This window comes from Bolinopsis microptera, chromosome 1 (genome assembly GCF_026151205.1).
Source record: "Bolinopsis microptera isolate Bmic1 chromosome 1, MBARI_Bmic_1.0, whole genome shotgun sequence".
NCBI classification, from domain to species: Eukaryota; Metazoa; Ctenophora; class Tentaculata; order Lobata; family Bolinopsidae; genus Bolinopsis; species Bolinopsis microptera.
In genome coordinates this window covers 24,674,905-24,702,196 of record NC_087072.1, presented here as the reverse complement: position 1 = coordinate 24,702,196, position 27,292 = coordinate 24,674,905, and the positions used below count along the sequence as shown (strand labels likewise).

The 27,292-nt window shown below is 37.8% G+C and overlaps 1 protein-coding gene across 4 annotated transcripts; it reads left to right on the top strand.

Moving 5' to 3' along the window:
• The first annotated feature begins 208 nt into the window (after positions 1 to 208).
• Positions 209 to 26,894, top strand: LOC134819655 (prostaglandin E2 receptor EP4 subtype-like). Of its 4 annotated transcripts, none has more exons than XM_063829733.1 (12): positions 209 to 365; positions 914 to 975; positions 1,205 to 1,329; positions 1,490 to 1,607; positions 1,769 to 1,848; positions 1,985 to 2,083; positions 2,215 to 2,373; positions 2,526 to 2,753; positions 4,450 to 4,514; positions 5,038 to 5,177; positions 23,440 to 23,580; positions 25,137 to 26,894. In XM_063829733.1, the coding sequence occupies exons 1-12, from the start codon at positions 226 to 228 to the stop codon at positions 25,898 to 25,900; spliced, it is 2,121 nt and encodes a 706-aa protein (XP_063685803.1). In that variant the 5' UTR covers positions 209 to 225; the 3' UTR covers positions 25,901 to 26,894. The 4 variants fall into 4 exon arrangements, with proteins under 4 accessions (XP_063685803.1, XP_063685795.1, XP_063685819.1 ...); XM_063829725.1 differs by lacking the exon at positions 209 to 365 and adding an exon at positions 554 to 705; XM_063829749.1 differs by lacking the exons at positions 209 to 365; positions 25,137 to 26,894 and adding exons at positions 554 to 705; positions 18,521 to 18,791 and having other exon boundaries at positions 23,440 to 23,521.
• The last annotated feature ends 398 nt before the right edge of the window (positions 26,895 to 27,292 follow it).

Below are 27,292 nucleotides of genomic sequence, written 5' to 3'. Positions count from 1 at the left end.
CATTTTCCCTTGGGAAGACTATTTGTTGTTTCAGTAGAAATCTTATTTTGGAAAAAGATTTATCTATCTGTGACTGTTTGTCTTGGGCGTACATGATTTTGCGATTTTAATTGTGTGATTTCGATAAAAGAAAAAGAGAAGATAATTTTTTGATTTGATAATGTGTTAATTGTATAATACATTTCTATCTTTACTACAACGAAGGATTTAGCTACACTATCTGTCATGGAGGTAGGGGATCACGGACATGAAACTGTGTGTCCTCAAAGTCAAGATCTTCATGCTTCTAACAATTGGCGGACCCTATGCTTTATCTGTTTGTTTGTACTTACAGCAGACTCAGTTATACTTTATGTCATTTACGGGTAATTTGAGTGTTAATGTGCAAGCACAGCAGATAATGGGTGGTGTAGCAAAAAGGGGTTTGAACGAACACAGGCATATTCTGTATAGTAGTTTTTCGTTTGTTTTGAAATACGCTATAAGACACATTATATATCTAGATGTAGTTTTTCAAGTTTCACTTATTCTATTTTTATTGTCACATAGCAGAAAGATGGTTTCATTTTCAAATACAAGTGACAACTCAGACAAGTGTCCTGAAAACATCAACAGTCATGTCAACATGAGCAGTGGATTGACATTGGTCGTGGTCTACATAGCAGTTTTATCCTTCAACAGCCTTATCATATTTGTCATATTTGGGTAATGCAGCATTTCTTTTCGTGTCATATTTTTATTGTTTTATGGAATATCTTTAAGTCTCTGTCATTTAATTATCATCTCTTACCTGGTTTGTACATTTTGACATTTTGGGCATACCTGAACAGTATCTCAGTATTAACTGAGCCATGTTTTCCCCTAAGCATGTCGATTTAATTACAAATTTAAGAATATCATATTTTTCCATCAGGGTGAAACACAGAAGTTTAAGATGGAGTTTAGATTATCTTGTATCTTTTCTCGCTATAACAGGTACAGTGTACACCGCAATGTTATATCATTTGGTACATGATACATGTAGGCCCAATGGAGCATGTTAAAGTGTTTTACAGAAGTTACCATACCAACAAATATATTTAATTGATTGTATTCTTTCTGGTCGTGGCACAGCTTATAACGCTAAATGAGTAAATGAGCGTTGTATCATGACTTGTAACAGATGTTCAAATGACAACAGGTACTCAAAACTCATATCTTTCAGATTTAGTCAGTACTCTAGTAGGAGTTCCTATACCTATAATAGCATACATGCAAGGATTCTGGCCAGGGAGTTGTACCAGCGGAGCCAATCAATCCTTTAGTACTTTTAATATTACATGTAAACTTGTGAGTATATTCAAATATTTATCTATCATATTGGAAATTTACAGCCGAAAAGAAAAATAACTGTCATGATTTAAAAACCTTTTCTTTATTTCCCGTAAAAGTCCATTTGTTCAATTTCTCCATCACAATACTGTTCAACTAATTTGCCATTTTGTTTCAGTTTTATTTGTTCCTGGTATGGGGCCGGCTGAGCACAATGTTTATCATCACAATGATGTGCATTGAGCGGTTTTTAGCTATCACCAGACCCTTTGTACACAGAGAAATTGTTACAGCAGGTGAATGAATTTTGGTACACGCTAATAATACTTATAGAGGGCAATACACTCGTGCACTGTGTAAACTTTTGACACTAAGATTTAAAGTAATGTTTAGGTAAACCAGACTGGATCGAGTCACAGTGATATAGAATATGCTAATGATATTGTTAATTTTGCAGGACGATTACGGAAATGTGTCTATGGAATATGGACCTCCATGTTTGTCTATTCACTCCTCCCGATATTAAATATTGGTCATGTAAGTTACACATAGGTGCTCATCGTGGCTTTGTCTACAAAACATATCAAAGATACAAATATTTATCACGTTACTAAAATATTCCACAACACATCTTATTTCTTAAATTCAGCTGAAAGTTTACACCATTTTCCAGGTTAAGTTACATTGGAATGTACATTTAGACGCCGGAGAGACTACTACTTCATCTGATCCACCATACTTCTTCTGTTTTATGGACTACAGTGACTTAGATGTGCGTTACAGAGTAGCCAACAATCAAATGTCTTCTAAAATCATCATGAATCATCTTATCATTAAAACTATGCAGATAAGACTGACAGTTCTATTGTATCGTGACATTGCCTCTAACAATCTTTCCACCAGGTTAAGCAGTCAAGTGGTTTGGGAAACCTAATATACTCCATAATATTCGTGCTGTTCGGCTGTATAAGTCTGACGATAGTGATAACGTGTGTCTTCTTTATCTGTCGTATTCTCCTGGTTCGCAGACCAAGGTTCAACGCTACCAGTAGCAAAAAACCGGTAAGTTTTTAGATAAACCGGTAAGTTTTTAGATTCAACTATAGTGGTGCTGACCGACAATTTATACAACAGTGTGAATTTGCTGTTTCATGGAGGGAACAAAATAAAACTAGGTTCTGCCCAATTTTAAATAACTGAGACTGTTTCCTCAGACATCAGCCTCCAAAACATACTCAGTGAAAGCGCCCGACGCCACCGACGAAGACCAAAATACAGTCAAAAATAAAGTGGTCGGTAAACCCTCCATCTTGGACAAGAGCAAATCTTTCCTGGCAAAGAGGCGCCCTCAGATCAAGAAGTTTGAGCCAGAAGAGCTGCAGTTTATTGCTCTGATGTTGATGATAGCAGGGGTGTTCTACATTACCTTTCTGCCGACCATGGTGAGATTTCTTATCATACCATATTTATTGAGGATATTTCGATCCTGATTTAGTGTACCCTGGTTTACCTTGAGGTTCATACGTCGATTTACTTGTTTCTTCCTGAATAAAACTCCATTTTCGGTTGTTTAGTTTAAAACAAAACCCTGATTTACCGAAGAAATCGGTCTGAACAATCGGGGATAAACTGCACTCGGTACTGTTACTGAAGTATTGAGGGGGAGCTGTAACTTCAACCACTATGCAATGGCCATGATGTAACCTATATTTAATAAAAAACGATCTAAACGATTTTTAAAAACGTTTAGTGGCAGTGGATCGAGATTTAATGGATTATTTGTTTCTTGATCGAAATACACAGAAACATCTAAATACCCATGAACCATGACATAATTGTTTGAGGATAGGTGAAGGGATCAAATAATGATGTAATGATACATTGCTAGCAGCTGTTTCTTGTAAGCTTGTAAAATAAAAACATATATATTTTCACTACTTTAACTATATTTTACTCCTGACATATTAATTAAGTGTCTCATCATGCGAGACGACTCAGTTTCACGGTGAATGACTCCCCCTCACTAAGATAAAGTAACACGTGTGTATACTGAATACAACATAATATTACTATATTAAGTACATAGTATTATATAACTCATGGTACATTTAATTGGTTTCATCTCTCCTCCTCCTCCTACGTAGTAAGTATGATAAGTAGTATACTTATTACCCGAAATATATTATATGAGTTCCACAGTATGTCATGTAGATTGTAGGGAATGTGTTGCTAGATACTCTTATTACACTCACACAGTGTGATACAACTAGTCTAGTAGTCTACCTACAGATCATTATATACAGTGTGTTCACAGTTGACCTGAACTCCACACCTGTTCCGCTGTTCCTCCCTTCTCCACGCTTAATTTGCTCTATAAGGGTCTGCCCACACTGCTCCCTAACACTCCACTATTTGCTCTATAACACTTCACTATTTGCTCCCTAACACTCCACTATTTGCAGTAACACTCCACTATTTGCAGTAACACTCCACTATTTGCTCTATAACACTCCACTATTTGCTCTATAACACTCCACTATTTGCAGTAACGCTGTCCACAAAGCCACTAAAACACAGATAAATAACAGAGAGACAGAGTTGAGAGACTGTTGATGACTTATAATATACTAACGTAGTCTTTAGCCGGCTGGATTATAGGGTTAACCAAGTTACCGATCACACTCGGCTGAGCCCTGGGGCCCAACATTTAGCAGCCATGCCAAATATTTGAGATCTATACATTCTCCTCATGTATGTTTATACCTACTTTCTCATCTCATTATTTCCAACACAAAAGAGGCACGTCTGTTACGGACAGGTAAGGTGTAAATACACCAGCACTTTCCCGGTGCAGGCCAATAGTAAACTCTATCACGGCTCACCAATGAGTTGCGCTACATATAAGCTCAAAGTGGCGGTCTGGTCGTCTTGCTCCCTCAACGGTGTGGGTCACGTGGTTTGGGTCACGTGGTTTGGGTCATGTGGTTTGGGTCACGTGGTTTGGGTCACGTGGTTTGATGAAAACCAATTACATATGGGTTTATAGGTATCGGATGTGCCATCTAAAAATAATGTGGCCAGTGGTGAAAATTCGATGTAACATTACAATGCGGCTTTCTAAGTGAGATAATATTTCAGGTTCTCGTTATATCCAACATCGCTGGACATGGGCTGAGCGAGAATTTTACCTTCTGGTCCATGAGGTAAGTTAATTTGATAATTAATTGAGTTAATTAAGTGAATTAATGTGGATGTTTGTAAGGTATTGTTACGTGTTTGAGTCACGGGAATTTCCATGAACATGTTGGCATTTACTCTGTTATCAGTCAAATATGTACATATGCTAATAATAAAATTAAAATGTATCAACATGAAGTGACACCCTTGCTTTATGTCCATTGATTCTCGCATTGCCACCAAGTAATTATTCTGGCAGCAAGTCCTTACGAATCCTTGTTATTATTACTGCACGTAAATTAGCTAAGCCCTGTTGCTAAGGTAACACGACTAAAACGTAGACAAGTAGACAGTTCACTACATGTTATTTAACAATGAAACATGTCCAGGCTATCTCTTATCTCCGAGTTATTACAAAGTCGTGTTACCTGGCTCCGTTAAAAAGTTATAAACTTACATACTTTTCACTTTTTGCCACTCTTGAGGATAATAAGCCAACATTTCATTTTCTTATCTCAAAAAGAAACTCACTCTCTCTCCCCTGACCAGGTTAACGTCCTTTATAGTGGTAGTGAACCCGCTGATATACGGGCTAAGTAACAAGATATACCGTGTTGGCTGCCTCTATGTCCTCAAATCCTGCGCTGGTTTCTTCTGTTGCAAGAAGATCCCCGTTCCTGAGCGTCTAGGTATGTTACACAGCATTGTGAATAGTGGTGCAGGTACTTTTGTGTGATTGTGTGTGAGTGGTTCGTGTGTGATAATGTGAATTGTGAAGCCGCGTGTGTGTGAGTGTGACTGTGCGTGTAACTGTGTGTGTGTGTGTGTGTGTGTGTGTGTGTGTGTGTGTGTTTGTGTCCAAACTTAAAGAGTGTTGAAAGTCGTTTAAAATACAAAAAGTGAAATATTATAACCAATTTTAAATCAATCAATTTATATTATTAAACCAATCGATTGGAATAAAATACCCATTCTCCCAAAATATCAGCTCAACAACACTTTGCTGAGACACGAGTCCTTGATAGTGCGTTATTTTCACTCCATCACGTCATACGTCTTTACGCTCACTTGTTACCTTGTGATGTACTGAACATTCAAGTATAGATTCATCTGTCATCGGTGTCCCTTGCCCACCGACCGCCTGCTAGGGGCGACCAATAATCAAAGAATTTTACAGGGAAATATGTAGGTTTCATAATTACATTACCACGTGGTCGACTTTCAGTTCCATATTTGACCATTTCGACTTCACTAATTCATAGACTATTTTGTTTTTACCTGTGACACTTAAAAGGATTGAAATGTGCGGTAAGAGATAAATTTACCTGACTTTCGTAACTATTTGTTACGTTTGTGATTTAAATACACGAAAATATTGAATATTTGACACCTCAGTACTTCACTTACTTCCAACCTGCAGAAAAGAATGTTCCTCCTCAAATCATTGATTACAAGTTTCGCCCAAAATTTAAAAAGTCCTCCGTGCACTTTCAGTCGACGTAATTGAAACATGTTGCTAGTGAAATATGGACATGGTGCCCACCCCAGATGTGGCAATACTCAGTAGCCATAAACTCATTAAATACTTGACACAATCATTGCATTTTCGGGTCAATCTTCATATTTAAATCCTTTGATGTTTAATAAAATCAATCATGTGTTTAATAGAATCAATTATATTCAACTTCACGTGTACTGCTCAAACTTAAAACTTTGTTCGATAGCGACTCAAATTCATAATCACCATTATCGACACGACAGTATACACTGGGGAAATAAAGAAGCCAGTGATTGGTTACCAAGGTGACCATTTAATACAGTTGTGCGTCAGCTCCCTCGCCGTAGGGCCAGTTAAATATATATTCACTGTGTCAACTTATCACTGGTCACCAGTACTATGGACACGTACTGAAGTTACATTTTCAACAATTGTAACAACAACAACTAGACTCTGGAGTTTATGGAATTTAGACATCTATTCTTATCCTAGGAATGACCACTCGAAATCTTAAGCTTTCTTTGCTGTTACAAGTTGAACTATCGAAGAAGCACTTGATTGGCAGGCTCTACAAGTCATGTGTGAAGCATATTTATATATTGTATAGTCCAATAATTCGTTACGCTACAACACGGTGCAATGTAATCTATTATAACCATTGTCTCGTTCAAGTACCGCAGTGAGTCGCGTAAAGTTATAATTATATTATGTTAATAACCCGATATATCGGGTTAGTCTAACTATTCACATAATTATATATTTTCATCATGGCACTCCGTACATTGTGATCTTCACCGATATAACCGATCACTGTAGCAAGCCCTACTAGGAATGTAAAATGTAGAGCCTTAGCAACAATGTGATTATAGGTCAAACCTTGTGTTTACCGTTATGTAAAAAACGGGAACCGGACACGAGGGTATAGGACACAAGGGCGGTACTTTCTTAAAAGGGCGGACACGAGGGCGAATCACATGAATCAAATTAACATGAACAAACGAGCTTTTTGATGTTCTCAACAGTCTGGTTGAGGTAAAGCTTAGCTCGAAGAATTGGATCTACTCACGTGTAAATTTGAAACAAAACATAGTGATGTCACAAATAATCACCCAGATTTGAACGAGCCAATAATTGAGAGATTTTCCTTGAATATCTCAGCCAGCTCAGCAGCTAGATGTTCATGTGACAAACTTGGCCTTCAAAATATCACAGTCGCTGATGCTACGGTTACCCGGGTTTAGATCAGGGGTAGTACGTACCAAAACGGGTATTTACTCTGGGTAGACGCTCTTGCGTCCACCGCCCTTGTTTCATACGCCCTAGTATCTTATACCCCAAGATGAATGAACAAGACGAATTCTTCTTCTTTATTATAGAAGTTAGGCGTATATTTGGAGCACAAAACCGCCCAAACAGCATAGATGCATTAGACTTTGAGAAGTTTATAATTTTTAATTTGATGTGTACAGGCTGACTAACTACCATCACTCTTCAGTCTAAAAATAAACTGAGTTTCATTAAGTCCTAATTGGCCGACATTTGCAGGTCAAGCTATCAAACTCACTTTCTCATCTCAAAACTCGTTCGGATATTTAGTCACGTACATGGAAAAAGAAGAAAAAGACCACAAGACTACCTAATTTTCAGCCAACAAAAGCCCTAGCTTCCTACCCTTTTAAAAAATCAGACTAATTAATTGAAATTAAACAGCACCAAGGAGGGCGCAAATTCTTTCCCATAAAAAAATCCAATAATGTTAGGCTTGTATGTCTTCTGAGGAGGTTGGCAGTAACACCTTGATTTGGGTGCTGCACCAGGAAACCAACACGTTCTGATTGTTTTGACGAAGAGAAGCAGTTCAAGTGCTGTTCACTGACGTGGAATCCACTGTGTCTAAATACGCATCATGCCATAATCCGTTAACACATGATAGTCAAATTAGTCCAAATGTCACATAATTCAACTTGTGTATTCAACCAACTGGCAAACTTGGAATCACATTAAATGTAGTGGATGGAAATGCAGGTATGATGAAAGAAACCTGTGTTAATGTAGTCGCAATAAAAGCGACTTATCAGATGAAACCTTATAAGATACACTTGACGCCAGGCAGTGTCAGGCAAACAACCTGAATAAGTGGGGGTCCTTTACTGAATTAGAGTGGGCTTGAAGGGTTCAAATATCAGATAGTGTGTTTTAATAAAGGATGAGAAAACACCTTCCGGTGGGTTATTTTTGGTGATTAAACCGACCTTAGATGACAGATAAGTTTTCTCAGTTTGTCGTAATAACTAAAACTTTAAACTTTCTGATATGATCTTGTAGCCGGAAGCTGGTAACTGAACTCAGCTAAAGTCTTGGTGCCTAGCAACACGAGATATAGGATATTAGGCTCTCTCTCGGCTATAGTGTACAGACCTCATCAGCCCAGACGGTATGTTCCCATTTTGAGGACACACGATCCTGTTACTTAGTTTTTTACTTTTAGTTCCTCAATATTGAGCACATGAACTCTGAAAGGGGTATTATCTATCACATTACCCTGAATTAGTCCGGAGTGCAGACTCAGTTCAGGATTATGTAGGAACATTACATGTATTCTGTATAGATGAATTAGGGAGAAGACTTATGGAACCAGTATATCTCCTGTCTTTGGAGCTAAAATTAATGTTTTTGGCTCCTTACCCGTTTACTGACTACAGACGTAGTAAACTAAAGTATTGACATCTCCTTCTTGCGTCTAGTAATACTGATTCAGTATTGTCATATCCAAGTTAGTGAGTAATTGAAGCTTAAAATCCAACATTTCAATTGTTTTAATCCAGACAATAATCTCGATGCAAAGTGCACTAATTTATGTTGCAATCAACAGATTTCAGTTCAGACCCACAGACGCGTTTACAATTCGACTCAGGGAACTAATACTTTTCTTGAAACTAAATAAGTGCTACCTTCTTGACGGAGAAGCTTGTGGGATGGGAATGCGGCAAACATTTACATAGGGTTTTAATACTCCGAATGTTTCTTGAGACCCATACTTTCTAACATAAAGTACGTTAGTGCGCCCCTCTTGGCATTTTTATTGATTCCGAGGCTTAAATCTGGTAAACGTACTTCGATGCTACTCGCGTCTTGCTAGAGACCCAAAACATGTCTAGTTTGTCTAATTTCAGTTAAAACTATCGAAGTCTCGAGATATAGTCAGATCCAATATTACTGATGTCTAATTTAAGTTAAAACTCTCGAACGCTCGAGATATAGTCAGATCCAATATTACTGATGTCTGATGATGATGATGATTATAATATGTTACTCACAGTGCAGATATCAAATTCGATAAGTATTATGTTATCAAACATAAATAGCCTATAACATTTGACGAACATGCTTATTATATTATTATTGTGAATGTTAAAACGTTAGTTATTCCGATACTGGTCTAACGGTATTAATTATAATCTAGATGTTAAACCTGCATAAGTATTTCGGCCTCGGGGCTCGGCCTCAACTAAAAATAGTATAAAACAGTTAATTTACTAAATAACTAACCCTTAACAATTTGTAACAGTTGTATAATTCAATCAATTTCACTATAATAAAGTAATAATCAACTGTTATAGTCGCTATTCAATATACGTACTAATTACAACACCACAAATCTATCACATTTGTTGAGTATCATGTAATGGGATGGACGGGTTTTAACCAGCAGTCCACACCCTGGTTCCATGATATGAAGAAGTTGTTGGAATTCTAGATTCTATCTCAAATACCAGTGTAATATAGGTACCTACCTGTTCAAATTGAAGTACTGGTAAGGTAATCTGGTTTCACAAAAGTGTCCCATTAACTTAATTTGCGGACACAACAGCGGCATTATCAAAATACCTACACCTAGCCTACTTTCTCCACTTTATATCTAGCCTACCTTCTCCACTTTATGGAGCCGTCTCTACAAATTGACCTGATTGTACGTTACATTTTTAAAATTTTATAAAATCTGTTCGTGAGTCACTATAGGCTCCACGTACACACCCGGAACTGGAGAGGCAATACCACTTCCTGATGACAAAATAATATGCCGAGCTGTGGGATAAAGCCTGGTAAATCTCTAGTTTCCCTGTGAACTTCCAGATCCAGTGAAACTTGATACTCAGATCACTATTAGTCTATTAAGGAGGGATTTACAGTGTTCCTCTATATTATTATGATGCAAAGAGTGCACCTGTTGAGATCTCTCAGAACAGTCTTTAAAGCTGGGAGCTAAAGAACGGAAATTAATAAATTAATAGACCTGTAATTTTGGGTACAAAAGTTAAATGTGAGGGAGGTAATATGTATAATATGCAGCTGTGTGGCTGGTCTCAGTAATTCACAGTTAGTTCTGATGATTCTAGAACACCCCCGTCATCACGAGAATATTTAGCCATGAATAATGAACTTTCATACCTGACATATTTCTCGTAGTCTGGATAAAGTGGTTGCCAGTAGAAACAGAGTGCCAGTTGGTGATACAAATTATTCAGGACACTATTAAAGTGGTGATTATGACACAGATATGGCAACCGTTTATAGCTTCAACCGTTTGTCATAAGTGTGACTGATTCTTTTAGTTAGGGTCATTACCAACAGTTCACAAAATTTAGTGTTTGATTTTATTAAAATTCTTAGTCCACTTTTATCTTTTAAAGCAAGCCCGCTTGAATATCTTAACAAATAAAATGTAATAAATCAAACAAACCATGAAATAGCACTTCCAGTTTTTCGTGAATTCCACAGAATGCTGATCCGCCCTGAGCCCATAGCACCCTCAAGTCACTCCTCGGGGAAATGTAGCGAACCTCACAAGTGCTCATGTCACGTGACCATAATAACAGTTGTTGTCATGGTAACTGTTGACAGGAGATTATGTCACTTTCCCCAGATAAGTGCCTTGTGTCTATGTAACACTGTTACAGTGACACCAGCAAACTCTAGCAAACTAAATCATGCAGCATTTTCTTGCCGATTAGCCAATAATTCGTTTCCGTAATACTGTAATAGTGCGCTTAGGGCTTCTTATCTTTGGTCCTTGGGACGAATTTTGGTGATGAACTTTATGACAGAGGCCGTTGTGTGTACAGAGATAGTACAAGGTCAAAGTCTTTAAAGATATGGGGTTATATTTTGTAAGTTAATGAATAACTTTAAACAAGTTCAAACAAAAATTAAGTTGAAAGATAAATGTTAAACCAAGTCTAAGCCAGAATGCTGCCTATTTGACTCGATACACAATTTATAGGGGTATCTTTAGTTTGTTAATGAAGTGAAAAAAAGTTTAACAAGATATTAGATATAATACTGCCTATTATATCTGACTCAACAAATTGTTTAATAAATTCAATGTTTACATCTACTTTTATACAGATACAAGAGACCCTATTTTGAAGGACCCCATCCTGCAAAGTAATAAATAATTTAATAAATTTAAAGACAACAGTCTTGGTAACATATGTTCTTACCTTTCAAAAGTATGTATTTTTCATCCCAGTACTCCTAGCTAAAATTTCCCACCACCATTTGTCCCTATTAAACATGTTATTAAAACAGCATAAAGAGTGATTGTAATTTAGCACTATGACAGTTGCCTGTGTGCACAATTTGTCACTCAGAAGTTATGATAATTTATCGTGCTAGAAACTTAAGTACGCACAGCGTGAGATTTTTATAAACTTCACCGCTCATGTTAGCATGAGATATCAGCACAAACAGGGAACAAACCACCTTCTAATGTTCAGGATGAGATATGTTTTAGCAACTACTTCTTTGCTCACTTTTCTTGAAATATGATACAATTTTTACCATGAAACGAGATCCAGTTTACCTTACATGCAAGTAAAATGTCCACTGTATTTGACTGAATACCCAATATCTCAATATTGTTAAGTCACGTTGCAGAGTGGAAAATCTTCTTCTAATTATCATATTCATAGAATCTTTCCTGGAATTTTCAAGAAAGTTTCAATTCTGTGAACCCTTTATCACACAAATCTCGAGACTCGAACCAATTTAACTAGCAGTTAGTTGGTTCTTCAATCCGTCCAACATTGAACGACACAAGGAAGCTACTGATAGCTGGACATTTTCTTATTTACGCAGAGTTTAATTTCTGTAAACTTAGTCACAGGGATAGTGGATAAAAAATAAATATTGTACGCATATGTCCTAATTAACCTTTTGTTTGAAACAGAAAACGTGATGTTCTGAATTAAGGCGACCATTTCCTAATCGATTGATATAGAAATAGATAACGTCAGAAATTAAGATCACATCAAATTACTGTAATGAAGCTTTACTCTGTAACAATAACTTCTCGAGCTCGATCAGACGTATTTGCAATTTTGTTAACAATTGAAATGTTATTATCAATTTGGTCGTCTGGGTGATCCAAGGCCATCAGCTGCTAAGTTGTGCAATGTGCATGGAATATGGATTACTTGTAACACGTGAACAATATATTTCGTTATGCACAATTAATTTATGTGTAAAATTAATGTGTAAAATGAATTAAATCCGAATCTGTGAAGACGGCGGGTCATCAGAGTTCAAGACAAAGATATCAGGTTTCGTTCACAAACAAAATGTGTTATTTTTCACTTTATTAAATTTCCCCGGTTCAAAATATGCTAGGTTTTATTAAGTTACAAGTAAAGAATCTTTGAGTTTCATAGACCGATTGATGGAGTTAAAGCCATGTTCAGGCGGTGATAATACCGAGCATTTGTTCGAGAACGTTTCAGTTTAAGGCCGCTAATGAATGGAATTTGAAACCCTAGCGTTTTTGGCATTTTACTCTAAATTCTCACATACTCTCAAGGATTATTCCAAGAATTTTCAATCATAATCATGCTTATGATATGGGTAGCAATTATCGTGGGTTCCTACTTATCATTGCCAGGATTTCCTCTTCAGTCAATCTGACACCTTTATTAGAGATTTATTCTTCCTGTGAGACTCCGTATTAAATTTCAAGAAAAACGATCAATTTATCAATTTATTTTAGCATTGTTAAAATAATTAAATCTCCGGCAAATTATCACTTTTGTTCTGAATTGAAAGTATTTTCCAAATATTAGCACTTTTCCAGCCTCCTAGGGTTAATACGTTTTACTGAAAGAAAACGTCCACACTCTCTCTCTCTCTCTCTCTCTCTCTCTCTCTCTCTCTCTCTCTCTCTCTCTCTCTCTCTCTCTCTCTCTCTCTCTCTCTCTCTCTCTCTCTCTCTCTCTCTCTCTCTCTCTCTCTCTCTCTCTCTCTCTCTCTCTCTCTCTCTCTCTCTCTCTCTCTTTCCCCCGAGACATCAATATAATATCCTTGTAATCAAACCTTACCGAGAGTGGAAGGATATTTAGTTCCCTACACGCTATGAAATACCTTTTTTTGTCCCTAAGGCTCAAGGAAATATTATTAAGGATCTACTTGAGACCTCTTTTTTCTATCGATTCAAGTTTCTCCACCGAGGTTTCTGAATGAGGCCGCCATCAATATTATTAAAACTCTCCTCCGTTTATAAGGTGTGCACATGAAGTGCGCGCCAAGACACAACCATATTATCACAAACAATAGTGTGACAGGTTTTTGTGTGGTTCACACGCTAAAAAGGGTATTGTTTTCCGTTTAATTGAATGGGATGATGTTGGGAGTGTTACACTTGGGTGATTCAGCAGCCCTAATTAGCACAGGCCGGGTAATAGTTAGTCACGTGGGGTAATGGTTAGTCAACCACCTGTCCCGTTATTACCTAACCGATAGAAATAGAGCATGAGAGAAAATTGTGGTTATAGCTGTGTTGGAGCCTGATTAGTTGTTCTGGTTGGTCGGGCACCGGTTATAACTGGTAGGAAATGGAGATCTGGTCCTAAGGAAGGTTATGAACCGTTGTGAACTCAGAAGTACTCAACCAAAGTCAGAACTATCTATTATTATTAATTCCTGTTTGCAGGAACCACGCTTGTAGTTGTAGTTGTAACATTTTAACCATTCCATTTTTTCGGTGAGACGTATAACTCATTATGCAAAGGACCAGTCTAACAACTCAATCGTTTGATAAAATAGGGTTCTTTGAAAAGAATATAAGCTCGTATTATGTGGTCACTACTAGTTTAGCATCTGAATTCTTCAGAACTATCCGAGGTTACGTATTCTTCACTGAAACATTTCGCTAAACAGAGAGAGAGGTGCTATTATAAACTGCTTTATTATTTATAAAGTCCGTTTTGTTCCACTATATTGTTATACAGTGGAGTTATAATACGTAAGAAACTATTGTTGTTCAAGCTTCCGCGCTCAAAACAAAACATGTCTATTAATAATAATGTAGAAAAACTACTTTGTTCACGGTTAAACTGTAACGCTCCACTGGTTAAATGGTAACCGCTGTTAAACAGTTGAGCGACTATTATTTAAACATAACTATCCCGGATTGACGACATAGCCTTGAGATATAACTAAAATCTGAATTTCCATGTCGATAAATTGTATGTTATTAAGTCTAGCGTGCAACAAATGCCAATATTTTCACTCTTCGTTGATTGCACTAATACTCAATTGGTCAGCTGTGATGTGTTATGAGAATGAATGCATGCAAAGAGCTGGATTGTCATAGTTGATGCTTGTACATACAATCCACGAAGTTTTCATACACAGCAAATATTACAATTCTAAAGATTCTTTTATGTGGATTGTGGGGGAATTCGACTAATGTGCATTCGGGCGGTATACGAGAGGAAGAGCTGGACGGTGACATGCTTGTGTTTGGTCGAGAGAACAATGGCAGCTATGGCAGCCATGGCAGGACACAGTAGATCCGGGTTAAATATATGCTCTGATATATTTTATTTTTAATTCCTGCCGTATCCATCCTATTGTCCTTCATCTATGGTACGTTTAACAATTAACAATTGGTTTTAGCAATCATATGACGCTCAGTGTGTACTATAAAACAATTGTTCCAGATGTATAAAAAAGCAATTTAGCTACTGCAATGGGGAACTTACAAGGTGTACATGTAAATTTAGGAGCTAAGTTCATTACGTAATCGTCACAACATCGTAAAGAATGCAGTTTTCAAATACCAACCAATTAGGAACTGACGAGTACGACTTTTCATCGTCCTCAAGAAGTTTGAAAAAGGTTTATATTAAGAATAGAAACCTAAGTTTCGGTAACTGTTAGATGTTCAGACATACAGTTTCTTCAGAATTGTGAGGCCGAGTTGAGCATCAGCTGCGACAGTGCGTGTCTGTTGATCTAGTTAAAAAGGTTTTACCCAAGTTAAACTACCCCCATACTCCTGCTTCTAATAACCCCTGTGTACGTTAAACATTCAAAAACATGCCCTACACTGCTTGCGGGTAAGGGTGAGAGTGTCACGAACTTAATCGCACAATTACTTCACTTTTCTTCACTGCAGTTCCTAAACCTCTTCGGTGTTCTGTAGACGCTTGTGATTGTCATGTGATCAAGTAAAAGGGGTCAGATTGGTGGCAAGTCACGTGACCTTGAGAGACGTCTCTGGTTGGTTGAAAGAAGTGGGAAGAACTTGTGTAGTGTAGAGATGTATTATCAGAACTGTAATATGAACTACAATACATCTGCTCCACTAGTTTTGTAGTTGCGTGGTTACGGAACTATGTTCAGTAAGGTCATGTGACGTGTGTTAAAAGTAGTAGAATTAGTAAGATATGTCAACACTGAGAGAAGTACATCTCCAGGTGAATCTAGCTGAAATAATGCCGTATCTGGACGTGACAGGAAAATTATTTATTGAATTTCGTCTGTGTGACACCAGAGTATGGAATGTGTTGGTTTTGGGAAGAATTTAGGTATATAATTGGTAGACGGTAGTCGGAACTGAACTTGGACTGAACTTGGACTGAACTCAAAAATCGAAATATTTGAATTGATGATCTGTGGGGATTTTAAATTGTTCATCATCGTTTAATTCTAATGGATTGAATTCTGGCTTTTGATGTGGCAAACTCAATGTTTTCTGACAATAATTAGAACTAAGTCATTCATGTTTCATTACAACTAATGGTTTATTCGTGATTTTCTCGCTAAGCATAAAACTCATTCATTTTCCAGTTAACTGCTATAATGCTTGTTTAATTATGTGCGAATTATAAATAATATTTTCAAAATAGCTCTTCTGGAAAACACGTACTGTAGTTCACATGAAGATGGATCACCAGTCACCACACACTTCACATAAAATAACGTACTACTGAAAATAACGCACTATTAATCGTCAAGATGATTCACGTGTGTTTGTTGTAATGAGCACATACACTTAAATATTATTTCATCAGTGAAGGTGACATAGCTATTATCTAGTCAATACATCTAACAACATAAGTTAAGTAATATATATTAGAGGGTAAAATCATGCGGTTTCAAATTTTTAACAGAAAAATTCAAAATTCAAAATTTTGATAATTCTCCTTTAGTTAAGGAACTGATTTTGTCTGTAAAACGTGAGTAAAACGTGCGCCTCGCCAAATTTTTACCTGAGTACCTGTGAATATATAATCCGTGGCTTTTGTCACTATGCTTAAGACACGAAAAGAATTTACTAGTATTCAAGCGTAGGTTTACACGTGATAAATTAAAAATAGTTCTATCAATCTCTCCTTTAGGAAGAACTGATTTTGTGAGTAAAACGTGAGCCCCGTATGCGTATCATCAGTGAATTATTATTTAAAATTATTTTCATATTGCCGATGGAACGATCATTTTATTTGTATGAAAGACGAATGTGCGAGGCAGTTATGAGCAAAAGAAGCACTTTAACAAAAAATAAGCACTTTTTGGCAATTGGCACAATCGTAGTACTTTAGGTTGCTCTAAAATGTTTACAGTTCATCATGAACAGTTCATCATGAACAAACCACTCCAAATACAAGCTCTTGTATTGACGAACTCTTCGTCAACCTCTTTCTCAGTAATCACTTGTTAGTAATCCTCTTAACCATACAGAGAAAAAGCGCTGTTCAACCTCCATAGGTCCTTCCGAGCACTTATATTCTGAGATGAGCGAGATGGTGCAGGCTGCTTCTCCGGCTGCGTCTCCTCACACGTCTCCACAAGGCACTATGGTCCGCGGCGCAAAAAATGGGGCTCCTTCTCCAATGTTTTCACCTCGGATAGAACGTCGTATAAATGCCAATACTTGTAATGGCGGCTCTGGGAATATGGTGCGCGCCGGGACTAATGTGACAAACGCGGGCACTTTTCTGCGACCTACAAATAATAGATATCATCTACGTAGGAAGGTGAGTATTAGAGCAGGAGTGTGCTTTCCTTCTTGTAGAGTTGCAATTGTTCATACCTGAACAGTGAACAGTGTGTAACTTCCTAGCATTGGATATATTCTGGTTGTTACATCTCAAATACAATAGCAGCTTTACTTTCTAAGAACTTGAGTTCGAGGGTATATCTTTAAGTTAAGGATAAATCCGATGAAATTAATAATTGAACACAAGTGTCTAGTCGCCTAGTTTGTTAAGACTGTCAGGTGGATCCAATCTTTTACTTTATTCTGGAAATGCTTTTTACATTAACGGTAGCCATTGTGAATATCAGATACCAATGTAAATATTCAATGCGAATAGAATATGTAAGATATTGCTGAACTTGTGTGTAATTTCCACATTTATCCGTCTTGACTTTTGGTACATTCCTTCACAATTATTTCCTTTATCAACCCAATTCGACCGAGCATGCAGCAACTCGTTGACAAGAACAACAGGTGCATTGCTGGCCGGAATTATACACTCCTCTTTCTATACGTTCTAAAATACAAACTGTAACGGTGAAAATGTCTTTATAACGGAGCACTGTGTGCGCTGCATTTTATATATCTTATTTTTTAACATCCCAAAACTTGATGATCTTATGGATATGGTGGTTAAACTTAAAGGTCACACCCACCGTGTATCTCTCAGTCGGCGGAACCATCGAGCCCCTGTCCGGCGGTCGCGGCAACTACACTTGTCATGATGAAAAATGACGAAGTCACTCGAGTTGATGACCTCATCACCTGAAAATGAGTAGGCAAAATGAGTGTGAGGGAGCTGTTTATTTTCTGCTGGGTTGATTATTTTATGATGAGTTTTTTCCGCTGAAAATCGTTGATTTGATCTAGCTGTTGACAGTGGTGTGATTAAACACTTTTGCTCCCCTTCCTAAGTTCCTAAGAAAGTAAGAAGTAATGAAATATAATATCAGTTTTCATTTGTCAAAACGCTGACCGGTTACCGGTTAAACCTGAACGCTGGTAAATTTGCTGCTGGTTCCGTGAAATCAACTTGTATAAATTCTGTTCGGTTTTAGATGGAAATGTTCTGTCTGTCGTATACAAAATCTGTCCATGATGTAAGCGTGTTACTCGTCCATTGTCCAAGTTCCATATTGTTACTGTACGATCAGGGTACCTACTCATTCAAACAAACTAAGGAGAATTCAACCACATATATTATATCCCGTTTAATTCAGCCCAGAAGAAGTACAAATCTTCTCGATCTCTGGAAGTGGTTCTGGACGATAACGACCTAACAGCAGCCAGCAACACATCCCAACTCGTCCAGACGGACTCCTTTTCCCGACCTCCGGGTAAAGGAGTTCCGCGGGCTCTGAACGGAGGCATTCCTCGGGCCCTGAACAAGACTGTGAGCGCACGTGTGATGGGCAGTGCGGGGCGCGAGAAGTGCAATATGGCGCGCGTCCAAAGTACCGTGTCGTGTGGTGTGTGAGATTAAAGAATGATGTGAGTGGACAGCGTTATTATCGAGGAGCTATAGAGCATTATTCTTATAAATTTACTGTACGATTTTGCATGAATATCATTTTTTCACTTGATGTCGAAAGAAAAAGGTCTAAATTATCCTTTTCCAAATTCATTTTATTTGTGACGGCGTAAAACCTAAAACAACTCATTAACTTTAAGAGAAACCTCACAATGATCGAACATGCTATAAGAAGCATCCGTGTTATAGTTCCACAATGTGTGTTGATTTCTGGTGTCTGTGACGTGGAATGCCAGTATGGCTTATATCAAAGGGTTCTGCTGAAATACTTCACTATAGAAGTTTCGTCATTGTGGGTTATTTGGGGTAAAACTGTGCAAGATATTGATTATTGAACGTACCTAGATTAGATATTTCAATTAGTATTTGACACTTGACAAGTAGACAACAGGATATGAACTGGTGTGGCGTAATGCACTTTAGTCCCTGTCAACCTCTCTATTTGGCTTGTAATTACTTAGTTCAGGTCATCCTATTATATTTGGAAGGTTTGAGGATATAATTTAGGTTTCTTGTCAACTCTAGACCTGCCATCACGTTTTTTATATCCGATACCAGCCGTATATTATAGGTGTTATATTGGACGATTTATAGTGTTATAGCTGAACATGATTGTCTTCTATATTCGGTGAAGACATTAACCTCTAGTGATAGAGTAAAATATGCCATCTGCTTCCAGGTAGCGAAGACACGGGACACAAGCTAGTCGATTAGAATAATTCAAGCTCTATCAGTCGCAAATAAAATCAATCTGTGTTTTCAAAATCAGTTACATGCTCATGACCTCAGCTATTTGATAAATGTCACAATTGGCATTCCCATATTATTAACATCGTCCAAGAACTCGATAATTTTTTAAAGAATTTCACCAAGTTCATATTTTCCAGGACCCCTATCCTCGCAATCCTCCTCCTTTGACACCAGATAGCTGAAGATTGTGGTAAATGTGTGTCATTCTTGAAATTATTTTGAGTGATAAAATTATTGAACAGCTTCCATCTAAATTCTTTAATTGCGTTGTTCTCGACTTCATTCTTGGCATAAATTGAATAAGTGGTTGCTTTGGTTGATAAATATCGAAAACAAAATCGTAATTCCCAAATAGTGAGTGCTGACATTTCTAGACATTTCTAGATAACATATGACATCTAGAAATTTCATCGCCTAATTTAAAACAGTACGCAACTTTCCTTATTGCTGGATTTTGAGAATGCTCTTCTCTAGATTTGAACCTCTGAAAGGAAATTAAATTACGAACCATTAGACCCCAGGCCTGGCTAAACGGTACGTGACGCAAAGAAACGTTATTTCAAGAATTTGCTTGTACGAGGCCGGGGTTGTTAGTTTTGGGTTCCATACCTTTAACACGAAGCCCATCATGTTAACTTTTAAACTGTTGGAAGAGTTTTCCAACCAAGTGGTCTGACACGCTATAATTGAAAACAGCGTGTAACTGTAACACTATAATCTTAGCTTTTATTAGACCTAATTAAAACGTTGAACACTTGAACTGAACTAAAACACTGCCAATTTGTTACTGCCTTCATTACACGACGACTACAGGCATTGTTGAGGGCTAGCGCGGATGTATTAACTAATTGTCAAAATTACCTGCTGATTTAACACGACAGTCCACCCAATTAGTCAGATTAATTTGAATTTGATTAATTCTCGCACTGAACATTACGCTCCAAATTTAAACGGTAGCGTGATTGAAAGTAATGTTGGCCAGCTGTTTATTATGTACTAAGACGAAAGATACCACGTGCCACATTAAAGTCTGTCGATCACAATACCGGTACATGTAGCCCTAGACATGTAATAACCCATCTGTTTTATAAAACAGACATTCTGGTGTACCCAAAGAGGGGAAGTTTAATGGATGTTGTCCTCTTAAGCCCATCGGCAGACGTGATTGTAGAAGAATGAGGTCCGAGAACAATCTAGAAGTTATTAGTCATTTCATCATTCGACATTGCACTGCCACTACTATTTTCACTATTTTGTACGAGTTAGTGGTAGGCGGGCCAAGATTTTCCATTCAATCAGGTCATTTCTCATTTCAGAGGTAATTTTCAAGAGCTCATTAGAGGAGGTAGCACCAGTTTTATTTTCACTTACTGAGGTTTTGAAGAATATACACTTATACAGACTCAATTCAGTGCATCGAATTTCGATTCGTATCTTTATCAGAGTGGTTTAGTCTTTAGATGAGTAGGAAGCGATAATTGTACCGTGATCCATTCAAGATCAAATTAGAAAAAAGATCTCACACTTCGTTTCGAATATCACCGAATGTCGGCGGTATCTCTTTGTCTTCCAATTAGAAAAACTGAGGTCTATTTTTATCTCGCAAAAGACTATGATAATCTTGAGTGAGCAGTTTAAGATAATCTTGGGATCTAGCACGAAATTCTTTAGCACGCATGCTGGAATGTTCTTTTGGTGCTTGGGAATCTGTGCGAATACATTCAGAAAGAACAGCAAGATCGTCGACAAGCATGCACGGAAGGCGAGTTGTATGTGCATTTCCAATTCCTTATAAACGTACGGCGCAATGTAGAAATCTTGATTCAATTTGAAATTTCTGCGTTCACTATAACTATTTGCGCGCGCATTACCAAAGGTTATATCATGGATTTATCACACCAAACACGAAGTTAATTACGTCATTAATTAATTTTAGTATCTGTTACTAATCGTCAAAGTCAAAATTAAGCGAGATTTAGTATTCCATTGAGATTTTTACTCAGTGCGTATGTAATCGAGTCGGAAATTGTGCAGTGAGAGAAATAATGTGAGGTATCGAGTATTGCTGAGTCCTGACTTAATTTTACTAACAGCACACCTCTTAATCTTGCTACTCTCATGTATTTATACAATAAGAGCTATAGCACACTTGAGCACGGATCTTGTCCTGGTAAAATACCTCTTCCTACAGTTAACCCTGACTACCAGTCACCAGAAACATCCGAAGTGGAAATACCTTCCCGGACTTATAGCCAGGGTGTCAACAGAAGGGACAGTGACAGACAAATAACTAGAAATCTGAACAAAACAAGAACGAGAATCATTAACCTAGGTAACCATGGTGACCGGCACCCTCTGTTCGGTTATTATCAATTTTATCCATAATACGCCAGATATTTTATTGGTATGAGTTTAAATGATAAAAGTTGCTGAAATAACCTACTGTAATAGCTGAATAGCACTCAACTCAAATAAAACCATTTTCACCAGATGACATAGTTGCCGGGAAGGACTAATTGAAAATCAGATAATTAATAAGTATGAAAATTGAAATATCATGAGGTCATTCTTCATACTCTGTAGATGTGTAAAACATTCCCTTTTCGCACCGCATGATTCAAAAGTTCGTGTTTAGACGTTAACCCTCTCTATACTGTCAATGTCATCCTATTCATAGTGATGTTTTGGTATTAATATGTCATTGTTATGATGATCATGAAGGAATTGTTTAATCTTGATGTTTCAATGCATGCTTTGTCCTTTCAATGTCAGTGATCATGCATATCAATGACTTATTGATCACTGTCCTGAAATCCAAAATTTGTAAGATTATCTGCACTCACTTTCCGTTTATCATTGAATTTCTATTATTTTAAAAACCTCGGGTCTCTATATCCTTTGTCTCGGCATGTTGTAATAACAGAAATAATAAAATTCACCGCACTTCAACACACCCGACCACATCAAACAACAAGTTTTGATTTCTAGGAACCACAGCATAGCATGAAAACTATTCCACAGTAAATGTGAACTACGATTCGACCGCCGAAAATGGGGCCGTCAGTACAGGCAGTACAGTCAGAATGTCAGATGTAAAGCTGAGAAACGCAAGCTCTATCTCCTCCAGAATAACAGTCATTTCTGAGGACGATTCGGAGGCGTAGCTGCAGGTTCTACCAGCATGTGGTGTTTCATCGTTTTATAACAATGCTGTAGTTTAGTGTAGTTGGTTAGTAGTAGTGGTAGTAATGTTTATCTGGGCGTAAGAAGTGAGGCAACAATAAGTGTCAGCCTCGTGACGTCTTGTCCTTCTTCTATCGTCTACCATTTGTGTGGCCAATCAGCCTCTATTGTGATGGTTTTAATTTATTGGCATAGTTTCCGATTCTAATTTTGCTGCTGCTGAAGAAAGTGATTGAAACAAATTATTTACAAATATAATCATTTATTATTTATTTATTCACTTCAAAGCATTTGCTTTTTTAACAAACGCTGTTTCTGAATCACAAGTGAGATATTTTCAAATTGGATGGTAAAGTGCGCTGTTTTTTACTGTGTTTTTTACTGTTGTGCTTAGCGCCATGTAATATGGGCTAAGCACATGACACTCAAAAGGGTCAATTCTATCGATCCACCCTCCATGTCAATAAAAAACAAAGGCATGTGTGATTTAAGTGTGAGATGGATTTATAACAAATTGATTTTTTGCTAAGTTATTATATTAAGATAGTTGTGTAACACAGAGATAATCAAATGAGCTCACATAATCAGCAGTCAAAAATTACTCTATTTCGTTTCATTCTAAATAATATAGATTCAAGAATTCTGACAAATTCTCTGACAACTTTTCCCCAATAGGTCCCCGTAAGTTGATCAGCACCCGACATCGCCTCACTCCTGTCGAAAAAGCAGCCCAAGACTTCATCATCGCCGCCAGCCATAACAAGGGCGAAGCCATCGCTAAGACTTTTGTCGGGAAGATGAAGGTCGGTGTTGAAGGTAAGGAAGAAGGCTTAGGCCAGACTCAAGTCTTAACAATGTCGTCGAGTCGAGGAGACGGCCTTGGGGTTCTATTACCCGCCCCGGACACTTTCGTTGCTCGCAATCCCCTTAGAGAGGAAGTTGAAAACTCAAATGGCGTGGTTTGTCGTGACGTGCCGTGTCGCGACGTGCCGTGTCGTGACGTGCTGTGTTGTGACGTACCGTGTCGTGACGTGTCGTGTCGTGACGTGCCGTGTCGCGACGTGCCGTGTCGTGAAGTGCCGTGTCGTGACGTGCCGTGTCGTGACGTGCCGTGTCGCGACGTGCCGTGTCGTGAAGTGCCGTGTCGGGACGTGCCGTGTCGTGAAAGTGACTTTTATGTGCAGCAGCAACCTCAGATCACGGGTAATGGTGTTGTGTTAGAGGAAGCGGGCAGTTGATTGTATGTTTTCAGCACTTGTTTTTGTGTCTATAGTTAGGACGCCTGCTAAATTATCCAACATCATTAATTTACGCTCAATTTTTTCGTGAGATGCGTCTTGGGCTTGTCTATGAGACTCCTAAAGATTATCAATACTTTACAACTAGCAGACATAATGTAATGTCAACTTTAAATTTCAGCTTCGTATTTTTTGGCCGAAATTCGATCAGCAGACGTCCTTAACCTTATTTTTCTTTTGTAAATATAATTGAATACTTTATTTTACAAGTACCATTGTTGTTAGTGATATCTTACTTAGCACTGGAATTTTCAAAAGCGACATGAGGTGTTTTTAGTTGTTCTAGTTATTATCTTACTGCGGGTAAAAGTATCATTAGCGCTATTTTCCATATTTTAGACTTTTTGTTGACTGGGTTCTTTCAAGGCACTGATACTACCATTAGATGTTTTAATTTTAGTTTTGTCTTAAAAAACAATAATTGAAAATTGTTCCTCTTTCGAACCATTATATTGTGTTTGATGAACGATGGTAATTGTGGGGAGGTGACCCATATTTCCGTTGTAAATAAATGTTACCATTGCCAACATTTTGCACAATTTTGAACTACCTAGGTAAATTTTTTGCTCAAGAAGAAAATGAAAATCAATCACCTCCTCATGATTAACCTTGGTCTTAATTTAACATTTAATCCGAATTTTCAAAACAAGGAATTTTAGCATTTTTACTGTTGTTATCATAATATGTCAATTTTGAGAGTATATTCTTCAGCATAATATTAAATGTTCTGGTGTTATTTTTCCTTAATAATAGTTAAGCATCGTGAAAAATGAAAGTGCAGCATCCATAATCATTACACAAAGTGATAATTGTGAGTGAAGCACCAGTAGAAAAAGTTCATGTCCCAGTATGTTTAGGAAATACATAACTTATAAAATCAACTATACAAATCGTGATCACAAGTGATGTTTTGTTATCCAGTGTCCACCATATTATCATAATTAGAATGTAAGATTGTTGGAATGTTGGTAATTTTAAAAAAATCTGTTAAGTGTCTTCGTTAAATTTAATCAATCAGTTAAGCTGTTAACGAATCGTGTCCAGTTCATATTTAAACTCCTCATCGTCATACAGGCAGGAGATTAGAAACACTAATTGAGAGCAGCAAGGAGCAGGAACACTGCCCTCCACAACCTAGAAGAAGTGTAGTGAACTTTAGAACTGGGACATATCTTAGGGAGACCTCTCAGGACCTGAAACATGCTGACCTTTTCTTTAATTCCCTTAATTTCAATTTTTCCGGGTCTGCCTTTAGCTTTAGAGTCCCTACAAAACCCAAACCAAGGTCACTGAAACAGAGCAATAGTTCACCAGCAACAGGTTCAAGCACTGAAAGCTTGATGGTCTGCAACGGGAAACAACAACCAGACTCCCTTATCTTAAACAACCTTATCGCTACACAAACTTCACTGTACGTTGCCACTGGCAAGTACCAGGAGACTTTCTTTGGTGTGGTCTCCGAGGCAGCAAAACTGGCGGGGTTAGGGTCCACTGTGTTCGTTAACCATCAAACATCACCAGTGTCTCGTAACCACCACACCTCATCTCTATCAGACGTAGAACCAGGATTTGTTGAGAAACAGCCTGCTCCAACTAAAGGGTATCTGAGAAAGGGGTTGAGGGAAAAGCTGGCCCTAAAAGCGGAACAGGCTCGATTACAAGTGCAGAAGCTTGAAAGAATGGCCAGCAAGGAAGAGGAAACTGTTAATGAAGGTGTTAATGTAGACTCTGGAGTAGGATCTGACACCTTGGGTGGTACTGACAGTTTCGAGAGTGTAGGGACTGGTTGTGGGCCTGATGTGGATCATGGAGGTGATTCTGATCAGGACATCATTTAATTTGATAATTTGATGTATTATGAATCATAATTAATATCTTAAATGTACTATGCTGCATGTTATAGAGTTTTAATATAAAAAAAACCTGTTGACATATTTTGTAGATGGATTCAGTAACTACATCAGCTTCAAATAGATGTTGTTGAGTAAAATACCTCTATAATACTATAATATAAATGTGGATGTTGATTTGTAAATTGTATGAACATTTTACAACTTAGTTTCGTCATTGTTACAAAAATTGTACCAAACATTCTCCTAAAATTGAATGAACGCATTTTAATCCATGTTCGAAGTGTTTGAATGCAGTTTTTTGGGTTTCAAGTCGGGCTCAAACTCAGAGATCCCACGCATTTGACAGCAATAGCATCGTCTGAATAACAGCATGTAATAACTGCATTCTTACCTCCTCATTTCCCTTCTTTCTCAGTCGATGATTGTCTATCGTCCGGCAGTGATTCTTCAGACTCATCTATCACGGACATGGACTTAATGGATATTGATCTGGATCCAGAACGTAAAGTTGAAAATAAACGTTTATCTGGCATCAGCTTCAGATCAGGCGCCTACAGGATATCCACTGACACAGCTCCTATTGCTTCACGATTGGACTTATCAAAAAAACGAAAAAACAAGGCAAGAAAGAAAAATGAGGTCCAAGACGTGAGTAAACTGGGTGGTTTTACAAGAAGGTTGTCCAAAGTTCTGAGTGTCGGTGATAAGATAGGAGAAAAAGCATCTAGCTGTGATACGACCCCAATGATCTCTGAGGATAAAACTCTGGGTTTAAGGGGGAACGTGGGAAATAGTGTTGCCCCAGCCCCATTGAAAAAGGGGTTCACTCGGAAGGGTCTCCGAGAGAAACAATCTAATGAGTGATGACAGCTGTCGTAAAATATAGATTCTAGAAAGATTGTATATAATTTTAGGGAAGCTATTGTTTACTATTTTAGGGACCGGTTACATTACTCCATGGTGAGATTTTGGCAATTCGGTAGTGTGGCATAACACGGTTAACGCACGGTTAAGGCACGGTTAAAGCACAGTTAAGGCACGGTTAAGGCACAAGGGTTACATAAGGCACGGTTCTTAAGGCACGGTAAACGCACGGTTAAGACACAAACTGCCCAAAAGCAACCATTATGGTCGCTTAAGGCACGGTTAACACACGGTTAACGCACGGTTGGGGAAATATAACATATAAACATACAAGTGGTTAACTAAGCTAGAGGCACGGTTAAGGCACGGCTAGGGAACAAGGGTTACATAAGGCACGGTTGAGACACGGTCACTTAAGGCACGGTTAACGCACAGTTAAGGCACGGTTAATAAGGCACAAACTGCCCAAAAGCAACCATTGTGGTCGCCTAAGGCACGGTTAACGCACGGTTG